General features: G+C 42.5%; 1 protein-coding gene across 6 annotated transcripts in view; it reads right to left on the bottom strand.

The window, feature by feature from the left end:
- Nucleotides 1-12,524, bottom strand: part of kiaa0513 (KIAA0513 ortholog) — a 48,834-nt gene that overhangs the window by 26,155 nt on the left and 10,155 nt on the right. For 3 of the 6 annotated variants that reach the window (XM_064952022.1, XM_064952026.1, XM_064952023.1), the window contains exons 3-12: nucleotides 8,584-8,683; nucleotides 6,706-6,779; nucleotides 6,299-6,369; nucleotides 5,728-5,932; nucleotides 5,585-5,625; nucleotides 5,293-5,374; nucleotides 5,102-5,179; nucleotides 4,625-4,654; nucleotides 248-328; nucleotides 19-113 (exon numbers count right to left, since the gene is read on the bottom strand). In XM_064952022.1, the coding sequence (XP_064808094.1) occupies nucleotides 19-113; nucleotides 248-328; nucleotides 4,625-4,654; nucleotides 5,102-5,179; nucleotides 5,293-5,374; nucleotides 5,585-5,625; nucleotides 5,728-5,932; nucleotides 6,299-6,369; nucleotides 6,706-6,779; nucleotides 8,584-8,683 (857 nt within the window). The remainder of the gene's footprint in view (nucleotides 1-18; nucleotides 114-247; nucleotides 329-4,624; nucleotides 4,655-5,101; nucleotides 5,180-5,292; nucleotides 5,375-5,584; nucleotides 5,626-5,727; nucleotides 5,933-6,298; nucleotides 6,370-6,705; nucleotides 6,780-8,583; nucleotides 8,684-12,524) is intronic. The other 3 variants (XM_064952025.1, XM_064952028.1, XM_064952024.1) reach the window with 2 other exon arrangements.

Genomic DNA, 12,524 nt, shown 5'->3' with positions numbered 1-12,524 from the left:
TGGTTCATGTAGGGGTACCTTCATTTAGGTTCCCAATAACTGCTTGCTTCTTCAGGAAGTCATTGCAGAGTTTCTTACTGAGCCCAAAAGCCAGCATGTTGTGAGTGAATGTCCTGAAAGCAGACACTAAGAGTTAACTGACCATGAGATACAGTATACAAACCATGCAGATTCCTCTCCTTCTCAGATGGAATGTTACTTAGAAGTTGTTTTTTGTCCATAGGCATGAGTATGTCACCTCACTCACCCCAGTTGGCCAAAGGCAATATTCTCGTCGACTTTAGAGCTGTCATCTTTCTCTTCCTGGGTCATATGACACCACTTCTCTCTGGAGAAAGATAAGAGCAGAGAGAAGTTAGGGGTCAAGGTCTCCAAGTTTACCTCTGACCTTTAAACCCACACCAAAACAACAAACCAGACATCATTGGAATGAGATGAAAATAGCAAAACATGTGAAAACTTTTTCGAAGGAGAACACATCAAATTAAAGCGATGGCATGCTGGATATTGCGTGTTAGATTGCGGTTCTCTCTCTGATTGGGGAACGGAGAGAAATGTCTGTCCAAAAGCTTTGGGAGGCTTTATAACCAGGGTAGTCATACATATGTACTCATATGTACAAGAAAACAGGGGACCTTTTATTTTATTTTAGCAGGGAGTCACCATTGAGAACAGTGTCTCTTTTTCAAGGGAGCCCTGCATATACAATTTAATAGAACCAAAAAATGGAATACAATATAAAAAAGTAAAATACAGCACGACACAAAGTGAACACATATACACAAAACACAATCAACTAAAACAAACACATTCTTCATTATAAAATTCCTCTGTCCACTCTCTAAACTGCCCCAGGGACACAATGGCTACTATGTGTAATGCTTTTGGGAGATTATTCCAAACATATGTAGAAGAACAACTAAAGGCTGATTTACCTAACTCTGAAGACACCAAATGAGTCTCCAGAGTTAACTAACCCTGTGAACAAGATTGATAACTTGACCTGAACAGCACCACAATATCACACACCCGTCCACTCACACTCATACATACACATAGAAGGTACAGGAGGATTTCTGAAATAAATTATACAATAAACTGAATGCTTAGCATTTGATGGGCTGCTACAGTAATTAATGGCAATACCCATGGAGAAGAACATAGCTATTAAGTGCTACAACACACCGTTCTACTTGAATGTGTCTTTCAAAACAATTGTCATTGTGGCTCAGTAAGACAGCATTCAGCGTGCAGTGGAATAATACTTGACAGTAGCACTTTGTAATAACTCCATGAAATAAAGCATTTATAATGGGTTAGTTAATCACTTATTAATCATTGCTCCATTAATAAGGTTTAATATAGGTCCTTATAAACCATTTATTAATCATTAGTTAAGTATTTTTGCATGGCCTCATCTACAGTGTGGGCTATTTATACTTTATAAATGTTGAGTGACCAGTGGAATTTCTCACCAAAAGATGGACATGCCATTGGTAGACATTCCAGCAGTACCAGTACATTCCAGCTCCTTAAGGTCTCACTAATATATATATATTTTTAAATTCAAAATCAAATAGCTAAATGATCATCGGTATGACCTTAAAACAATTCCATATGGCTTAGTAATACCTTCCATCCGGCTTAGACTCTTAAAGATATAGGGATAGTTCAGCAAAATAATGTTTTCCAATATTTGTTTCCTTGCCTTGTAAGCAGTCTATGGACGGCTCTTAAATCTCTTGTGGACAGATTCTGCATGTTAACCAAATAATGTCTGGTGAAGAGATAGAATACGTAGGATAAGGAGCTGCAGTAGTCCTGGTGTTTGGGTTTTCAGCACTGATTATTTGGACGTACCAAGATTTGGCGAAGACGGTGCTTTAACTTTGACTGCTTCGCATCGTGGTGAAATTAACAGCAAGGGGGTGGGGGCAGACAGTTTCCTTTTGTGAAGGTGGAGACTTTGCAAACCAGAACTCCCAATTTCTAACATGTATGGACCCAGAATTTTATCACGCAGTTGACCAAATTACACAGGATTTTAGTTCTAGGTTAACCGAGATTCTAAACTGGGTGGTTCGAGCCCTGAATGCTGATTGGCTGAAAGCCGTGGTATATAAGCCCATATACCATGGGTATGACAAAATATTTTTACTGCTCTAATTACGATGGTAACCAGTTTATAATAGCAATAAGGCACCGCGGGGGTTTGTGGTCTATTGCCAATATATCGCGGCTAAGGGCTGTATTCAGGCACTCTGCGTTGAGCCTAAGAACAGCCCTTAGCTGTGGTATATTGGCCATATACCACACACCCTCTGGCCTTATTGCCTAATTAACCTGCTCTAAGGGGTGACTGCAATTCATACTTTTGGTAGAAAAGTCCCTGTCAAGAAACGATTATAGCATTTTCAGACAGAAAACATTATTTTACTCAGCATAGTATATCCAAAGTTACACCTCACATTATTACAACAGTGTGACTGTTTTGGAATAACATTTTCATTATATTTTCTTAAACAACCTCCGTATTGTGTGCTTATTGTTAAACCATAGATACACTACATGGCAAAAGGATGTGGACACCCCTTCAAATTAGTGGATGCGGATATTTCAGCCACACCCATTGCTGACAGGTGTATAAAATCGAGCACACAGCCATGCAATCTCCATAGACAAATATTGGCAGTAGAATGGCCCATACCGAAGAGCTCAGTGACTTTCAACATGGCAGTCATAGGATGCCACCTTTCCAACAAGTGAGTTCGTCAAATTTCAACCCTGCTAGAGCTGCCCCGGTCAACTGTAAGTGCTGTTATTTTGAAGTGGAAATGTCTAGGAGAGAAAATGTCAAAGCCACCAAGTGGTAGGCCACACAAGCTCACAGAATGGAACCACCAAGTCCTGAAGCACATAGCGTGTAAAAATGGTCTGTCCTCGGTTGCAACACTCACTACAGAGTTCCAAACTGGCTCTGGAAGCAATGTCAGCACCAGAACTGTTCGTCTGGAGCTTCATGAATTAGGTTTCCATGGCCTAACAGCCACACACAAGCCTAAGATCGCACTCTCTGGAGTGATGAATCATGCTTCACCATCTGGCAGTCCAACGGAAGAATCTGGGTTTGGCGTATGCCAGGAAAACGCTACCTACCCCAATGCATAGTGCAAACTGTAAAGTTTGGTGGAGGAGGAATAATGGTCTGGGGCTGTTTTTCATGGTTCGGGCTAGGCCCCTTCGAAATAATGCTACAGCATACAATTACATTCTAGATAGACGATTCTGTGCTTCCAACTTTGTGGCAACAATTTGGGGAAGGCCCATTCATGTTTCAGCATGACAATGCCCCGTGCACAAAGCAAGGTCCATACAGAAATGGTTTGTTGAGATCGGTGTGGAAGAACTTAACTGGCCTGCACAGAGCTCTGACCTCAACCCCATCGAACACCTTTGTGAGGATTTGGCACGTCGACTGCGAGCCAGGCCTAATCGCCCAACATCAGCGCCCAACCTCACTAATGCTCTTGTGGTTGAATGGAAGCAAGTCTCTGCAACAATGTTCCAACATCCAGTGGGAAGTTGGGACTAACTCTATGAGATGTTTGACGAGCAGGTGTCCACATACACTACATGGCCAAAAGTATGTTCTAGGGGCCATTTTGAGACCTTAAGGAGCATCAGGTACTGCTGAATTAATCTATAATTAACTAGGTTACTAACATGTACAAATGTGAGCGTAATGATTAAACTATTTACTAATCCATTGTAAATGCTTTATTACATGGAGTTATTCTAAAGCGCTACAGACTTAACATGCACTGGTCGAGAGCAAAAAATCACGTCACATGCAACAGGCCCTACTAAAGAGAAACCCCTCATGCTGCAGATAAGAGTGAACATGTCAGCATGCAATCTGTGAAAACATAATACCTCGCCATCATGAAACAAACAACTTTTTTAAAACCCTGCTTTATGCTCGAGGCAAATGTATTCATCCATGAAATTAACCCAAACAACCAAATAACAACAACCAAACAAACAAGAAGTGCATAAGTAAGTAAACACATGCCTTTCTGATGCTCGACAAGCACGCAGTAAACTTTGTGGCACTTATGACAAGTAATGCCCGCATCATGATCAAAATTAGGAAAATTGTATGCAATCAACATAAATGTGTATTAACAAGAGAAACACACTTTTAATTAGTTGTCTAAACTAGATGGCTTTGAGCTATGGCAGACACAGAGGATACAGTGAGTGAGAGGAGAAGTTCATGCAGATATCAGTGGACAAGTCAATGGGACAGCAACTATCCTACTGCTCCAATGCTGAGCCTATTATTGAACTTCAGTACAAGGATCTGCCCTTACCCTGTTCTGCTTGTGCTCCGTGACGCACATCCTGAACAGTGCAAATTAAGCCTACGGCTCTTTCTAGATCTTCAACTCTCTTACTCTAAGTCACATTGTTGAGCATCCATCTTTTCCTTTCTCGGCTCAACCCTTTATTCGTCCTCTCTCTTTTGCCTCTTTCCCTTGTTCCTCGCTTTCACTTGTTCCTCGCTTTCCCTCCCTATCTCTCTGTCTACCAGTGTTAGGAGGAGCAGACAGATAGGACAGACCTCTCGTCTTTCTCTTCCTCATCCGTCCCCCTGCCCGGCAGCAAGGCACAAGGAGACAAAGGGTTAAAGATACATGCAAAGGTTGAGAACAAGAGCTTGGGAGAAGAAACTGGTGGCAACAGTCAGGAGCTCAACAACAGTTTGAGTGAACTACAGACTGGTATACAGTCATCCTTCCTTAAATTCCTAATTTGTGTTAATACTCATACCACATTCCCTTACCCCTCATTTATACACACAGACGAGACAAGTGTTCACAAACAAAGAGACGAACCTCCCACCTCTTGAAAATACACCCCACATTCATGCATACGTTTCATTCAATCTATCCATCTACTGCACTCTATTACACACTCCCATTTTATCCTCTGTTCGCACTACACAGGCTGTAAAAGGAGCTTTATAGTAACATCCCAGTTTAGTGATATAACAGCCGTTTCATCTTTCATCTCCCCTGCTGGTACGTCAGTATCTCACCTGGTGGTAGGTGACCTCTTCTTCCTCTCACAGTGGACCGCATCAAAGAACGCAGCGTTCCAAAACCTCAACGTATGCCTGTCCCCGGAGACACCACAACACATCTATAACACCAACCAGGTAGGACAATAATTCACTACCTCATTGTTATTGTGTGGATTTTAAATCATCTATAAACATAAATCTCATACCAAATGGGTTGCTGTTTCAGGTGTGTGTACAGGTACACCTTCTCGTTCTCTACTTTCTTCTTCTCTGGAGGCACAGAGGACACTTTAGAGGACAGGCAGAGAGAGCAACTGATAAAGGCAACCCATACTTTGAGGCAAGAGAGGAGTAAATGTGTCCAGTTGGCAGGTTGGTTATAAGAACATGTAAGGACATGGAGTTATACATCAGACTAATACAGGAACTGACTTGCTTGTATCTTAAACTTTTGATGAGTGTGTACCCTACAATCAACAAGAGATGAGATTGACGTACCTGGTGATTTGGGCTTTACCTCGACTGGACTCTCTGCCTCCCTGGGTAGAAAATAGTTGAGAGGAAAAGTGGGCAAATAAACTGACTAAAACCATTCTTAGAAGAAACATTATTGATTGGTTATTAACAGGAATACATCTCACTCATTCTTTCGAGCGGATGCTCTCAGCTTGCTCTCCAGGCCTCCAAAGAAGCCTTTGACTTCCGTTTTGGCAGCAGAGGAGTTCTTCAGGAGCCGCTCGGCTGCGTCCTTCTTGCCAGACAGCCAGGAGTTGGCCTTATTCAGGTAGGAGTCCATGGCTACAGGTGGCTGCTGCAGCAGCTCAGTGGGGGATGGCTGGGACTTACCTGAGGTGCAGAGAAGGATCCTTTTACTATACACCACCATGCTCTAATCATGTTTCCTATTGATTATGAATAGGTACTGCATAGGTGAATAGGTTAGGCGTAGAGCCTAATAGCAAATTAATAGCATAGTAATAGCATTATAATAGCATTGTATTAGCACAAATTCTAATACCCCACACATGCAGAGATGCACACCACAATAGTATGTACAGTTAGCTTAAACTGACTCTGTGGTTATGTTGCAACTACAAAAGGGTACAACCCTGACCGTTGACCCCTCCCCATTAATGTTGGGAAACTGGGAGGCCATTAAGAGAGGGGAGAATAACTCTCTCATTTGTGGTTCTAAGCAGATACACATCTCACCAGTGTGGTAGTAAGTGAAACACATGGTCATGAGGTTTTTAGCTGGACTGTAGTCATCCATCTGATAGCACCTGCAACACACACACTTATGTAATGGGGATATGATTGTGCAGATACTATTGTACAGTAAAATACACCCATTCCCTTATGTGTGACTTAGGTCTAGACAAAGAGCTTTGCACACAACACCCACATGTATTTGACCACACACACAAACGTGTTCACATATTCTCCTTCTGAGATGGAGCCGAGCCTGGAAGTTGTTGTCTTTACAAACTCTTAAAGGAATGAAGCCATTGTGTAAAACCCATCAATACAATGTAGCAGGTGTAATGATCAGTCTCCCAACAAAATAAGCACTTAACAAAATACGAAAGAGTTGAAGTGAAAGAGGGAGTCAGACTTACTCGAAAAGAACAACTGCAAAAGACTGCACCAGCCTGTAGAATGTTGCTTCACTCACACACTTGGAGTTGCAGCGCTGCAAATAAAGCCATGTGTCTTCAGTTATCATAAACTTAAAACGTGTAGCACCAGCAGCGAAGCTGTGCTGATAACTGTGCCATTACTCTGTGTCTATGTGCAGAGACACACAGTGCCTTGCGAAAGTATTCGGCCCCCTTGAACTTTGCGACCTTTTGCCACATTTCAGGCTTCAAACATAAAGATATAAAACTGTATTTTTTTGTGATGAATCAACAACAAGTGGGACACAATCATTAAGTGGAACGACATTTATTGGATATTTCAAACTTTTTTAACAAATCAAAAACTGAAAAATTGGGCGTGCAAAATTATTCAGCCCCTTTACTTTCAGTGCAGCAAACTCTCTCCAGAAGTTCAGTGAGGATCTCTGAATGATCCAATGTTGACCGAAATGACTAATGATGATAAATACAATCCACCTGTGTGTAATCAAGTCTCCGTATAAATGCACCTGCACTGTGATAGTCTCAGAGGTCCGTTAAAAGCGCAGAGAGCATCATGAAGAACAAGGAACACACCAGGCAGGTCCGAGATACTGTTGTGAAGAAGTTTAAAGCCGGATTTGGATACAAAAAGATTTCCCAAGCTTTAAACATCCCAAGGAGCACTGTGCAAGCGATAATATTGAAATGGAAGGAGTATCAGACCACTGCAAATCTACCAAGACCTGGCCGTTCCTCTAAACTTTCAGCTCATACAAGGAGACTGATCAGAGATGCAGCCAAGAGGCCATGATCACTCTGGATGAACTGCAGAGATCTACAGCTGAGGTGGGAGACTCTGTCCATAGGACAACAATCAGTCGTATATTGCACAAATCTGGCCTTTATGGAAGAGTGGCAAGAAGAAAGCCATTTCTTAAAGATCTCCATAAAAAGTGTTGTTTAAAGTTTGCCACAAGCCACCTGGGAGACACACCAAGCATGTGGAAGGTGCTCTGGTCAGATGAAACCAAAATTGAACTTTTTGGCAACAATGCAAAACGTTATGTGATCAGCGCATCACCCTGAACACAGCATCCCCACTGTCAAACATGGTGGTGGCAGCATCATGGTTTGGGCCTGCTTTTCTTCAGCAGGGACAGGGAAGATGGTTAAAATTGATGGGAAGATGGATGGAGCCAAATACAGGACCATTCTGGAAGAAAACCTGATGGAGTCTGCAAAAGACCTGAGACTGGGACGGAGATTTGTCTTCCAACAAGACAATGATCCAAATCATAAAGCAAAATCTACAATGGAATGGTTCAAAAATAAACATATCCAGGTGTTAGAATGGCCAAGTCAAAGTCCAGACCTGAATCCAATCGAGAATCTGTGGAAAGAACTGAAAACTGCTGTTCACAAATGCTCTCCATCCAACCTCACTGAGCTCGAGCTGTTTTGCAAGGAGGAATGGGAAAAAATTTCAGTCTCTCCATGTGCAAAACTGATAGAGACATACCCCAAGCGACTTACAGCTGTAATCGCAGCAAAAGGTGGCGCTACAAAGTATTAACATTTTTACATGTAAAATGTAAAAATGTAAATGTAAAATGTAAATGTAATTAACTTAAGGGGGCTGAATAATTTTGCACGCCCAATTTTTCAGTTTTTGATTTGTTAAAAAAGTATGAAATATCCAATAAATGTCGTTCCACTTCATGATTGTGTCCCACTTGTTATTGATTCTTCACAAAAAAATGTTTGATATCTTTATGTTTGAAGCCTGAAATGTGGCAAAAGGTCGCAAAGTTCAAGGGGGCCGAATACTTTCGCAAGGCACTGTACATATATCTGTGCTTACATACTGGCCCTTACCTGTGCACTGACATATCTGGCAAACCACTCCCTACCCTTGCCATTTTCTCCACTGCACAGCTCCCCAAAGCGAGCCTTCTCCTCCTGGTCAAAGTCCTCCCTGAGAGAAAAGAGGTTTATACAGACCCACCTTAAACAGTGACTGAACAAAAATAAAGCGCAACATGCAACAATTTCAAAGACTTTACTGAGTTACAGTTCATATAAGGAAATAAGTCAATTGAAATAAATTCATGAGTCCCAAATCTATAGATTTCACATGACTGTATCAAAGATACACTACAGTGCATTCGAAAAGTATTCAGGCCTCTTGCCCTTTTCCACATTTTGTTACATTACAGCCCTATTCTAATATATATATTTTTTTATTTAAATCCTCATCAATCTACTCACAATACCCCAAAATGACAAAGCAAAAACAGGTTCAGAATTTTTTTCAACTGAAATCTCACATTTACATAAGTATTCAGACCCTTTACTCAGTACTTTGTTGAAGCACCTTCGGCAGCCTTGAGTCTTCTTGGGTATGACGCTATAAGCTTGGCACACATGTATTTGGGGAGTTCCTCCCAATCTTCTCTGCAGATCCTCTCAAGCTCTGTCAGGTTGAATGGGGAGCGTTGCTGCACAGCTATTTTCAGGTCTCTCTGCCTTTATTTCTTGCGCCACCCCAGAAATAACCCCCTTGATCGGTGCCCTGCTATGAGAATCCATGCAGGAAACATTCCACTCTGATATATTTTAGAGTCTTAACACACGCTTCTTCTGCTCTGCAGACACAACAACAAAAATAAAAAATAAGACCACTTCTTATGACTTTCACTGACTCCAAACTTTGTTCCAACACATTCCAGATTTTCCTAGGAGACATTAAAAGGATTTTCCAAGTAGTATTCATCCAAAATACCTGACTCAAAAACGAGTCAAGTGGTTTCCTATTTTCCAACATCGCTTTACTTATTTGGTTTCCCTTTTTCTTCGCCACTGTTACCTACTCACTCTCACTTTCTGTACTATTAGATTCACTCGACTCACTAGCAGTTTCAAACATTGACCTCAGTTTACGCCAACGAACATCTACCCTGACATACAAAGTCAACTGTGAGACCTTATATAGATTAGGTGTGTTTTTCCAAATTATGTCCAATCAATTGAAATTACCACCGATGGACTCTTAAGTCAAGTTCTAGAAACATCTCAAGGATAATCAATGGAAACAGGATGCACCTGAGCTCAATGATCTTGAGTGATGCAGGCAGGGATCCTGAGTAGCGCAGCGGTCTAAATCAAATCAAATTATATTTGTCACATGCGCAGAATACAACAGGTGTAGAGACCTTACAGTGAAATGCTTACTTACGAGCCCTTAACTAACAATACTTTAAGATGTTTTAAGAAAAAAAATAGATAAGTAAAAAATTGAAAATAAAAGTAACAAATAATTAAACAGCAGCAGTAAAATAACAGTAGTGAGGCTATATACAGTGGGTACCGGTACAGGGTCAATGTGCGGGGGCACCGGTTAGTCAAGGTAATGTGTATGTAGAGTTAAAGTGACTATGTGTAGATAATAAACAGAGAGTAGCAGCAGCATAAAAGAGTGGTATGGGTAGCCCTTTGATTAGCTGTTCAGGAGTCTTATGGCTTGGGGATAGAAGCTATTAAGAAGCCTTTGAGAACTAGACTTGGAGCTCCGGTACCGCTTGCTGTGCGGTAGCAGAGAGAACAGTCCATGACTAGGGTGGCTGGAGTCTTTAACAATTTTTAGGGCCTTCCTCTGACACCGCCTGGTATAGAGGTCCTGGATGGCAGGAAGCTGGGCCCCAGTGATGGAGTGGGCCGTACGCACTACCCTCTGTAGTGCCTTGCGGTCGGAGGCCGAGCAGTTGCCATACCAGGCAGTGATGCTCTTATTGGTGCAGCTGTAGAACCTTTTGAGAATCTGAGGAACCATGCCAAATCTTCAATCTCCTAAGGGGGAATAGGTGTTGTCGTGCCCTCTTCACGACTGTCTTAGTGTGTTTGGACCATGATTGTTTGTTGGTGATTTGGACACCAAGGAACTTAAAGCTCTCAACCTGCTCCACCGTAGCCCCGTCGATGAGAACGGGGACCTGTTCGGGTCCTCCTTTTCCTGTAGTCCACAATCATCTCCTTTGTCTTGATCACGTTGAGGGAGAGGTTGTTGTCCTGGCACCACACGGCCAGGTCTCTGACCTCCCTATAGGCTGTCTCATAGTTGTGGTTGATCATGCCTACCACTGTTGTGTCATCGGCAAACTTGATGGTGTTGGAGTCGTGCCTGGCAGTGCAGTCATGAGTGAACAGGGAGTACAGGAGGGGACTGAGCACGCACCCCTGAGGGGCCCCCATGTTGAGGATTAGCGTGCCGGATGTGCTATTACCTACCCTTACCACCTGGGAGCGGCCCGTCAGGAAGCCCAGGATCCAGTTGCAGAGGGAGGTGTTTAGTGCTAGGGTCCTTAGCTTAGTGATGAGCTTCGAGGGCACTATGGTGTTGAATGCTGTGCTGTAGTCAATGAACAGCATTATCACATAGGTGTTCCTTTTGTCCAGGTGGGAAAGGGCAGTGTGGAGTGCAATAGAGATTGCATCATCTGTGAATCTGTTGGGGCGGTATGCAAATTGGAATGGAACTAGGGTTTCTGGGATAATGCTGTTGATGTGAGCCATGACCAGCCTTTCAAAGCACTTCATGGCTACAGACGTGAGTGCTACGTGTTGGTTGTCATTTAGGCAGGTTACCTTAGTGTTCTTGGGCACAGGGACTACTATAGGGGTCTGCTTGAAACATGTTGGTATTACAGACTCGGACAGGGAGAGGTTGAAAATGTCAGTAAAGACACTTGCCAGTTGGTCAGCACATGCTCGGAGTACACGTCTTGGCAATCCGTCTGGCCCTGCGGCCTTTTGAATGTTGACCTGTTCAAAGGTCTTACATTGGCTATGGAGAGTGTGATCACATAGTCATCCGGAACAGCTGATGCTCTCATGCATGCTTCAGTGTTATTTGCCTCAAAGTGAGCATAGAAGTAATTTAGCTGTCTGGTAGGCTCGTGTCACTGGGCAGCCCGCGGCTGTGCTTCCCTTTGTTGTCTGTAATAGTTTGTATCACAACCGGCCGTGATCGGGAGTCCCATAGGGCGGCGCACAATTGGCCAAGTGTCGTCCCGGTTGGGGGAGGGTTTGGCCGGGGTCATTGTAAATCATTGTAAATAAGAATTTGTTGTTTAAGAACTTGCCTAGTTAAATCAAATTTAAATAATACATTGAGTCTCATAGCAAAGGGTTTGAACACTTATGTAAATAAGGTATCTATTTTTTTATTTTAATACAGTTGCAAAATATATATATATTTTTTTACTTGTCTTCCATTTGTCATTGAGGTATTGTGTGTAGATTGATGAGGGAAATTTTTCTTTAATCTATTTTAGAATAAAGCTGTAAGGAAACAAAATGTGGAAAGCCAAACATTGGCAGTAGAATGGCCTTACAGAAAACCTAATTAACTTTCAATGTGGCACCGTCATAGGATGCCACCTTTCCAAAGTCAGTTCGTCAAATTTCTGCCCTGCTCGAACTGCCCAATTCAACTGTAAGTGTTGTTATTGATAAGTGGAAACGTCTAGGAGCAACAATGGCTCAGCCGTGAAGTGGTAGGCCACACAAGCTCAGACAACAGGACTGCCGAGTGCTGAAGCGTGTAAAAATGTTCTGTCCTCATTTGCAACACTCATTCCCAAGTTCTAAAATGCCTATGTAAGCAACGTCAACACAAGAACTGTTCGTCGGGAGCATAATGAAATGGGTTTCCATGGCCAAGCAGCCACACGCAAGCCTAAGATCACTATGCGCAACGCCAAACGCCGACTGGAGTGGTGTAAAGCTTGCCACCATTGGACTCTGAACTAGTGGAAACG

Source organism: Oncorhynchus masou, chromosome 31 (assembly GCF_036934945.1).
Source record: "Oncorhynchus masou masou isolate Uvic2021 chromosome 31, UVic_Omas_1.1, whole genome shotgun sequence".
Lineage (NCBI taxonomy): Eukaryota > Metazoa > Chordata > Actinopteri > Salmoniformes > Salmonidae > Oncorhynchus > Oncorhynchus masou.
The sequence above is the reverse complement of the archived record's forward strand: the minus strand, read 5'-3'. Positions and strand labels throughout refer to the sequence as shown.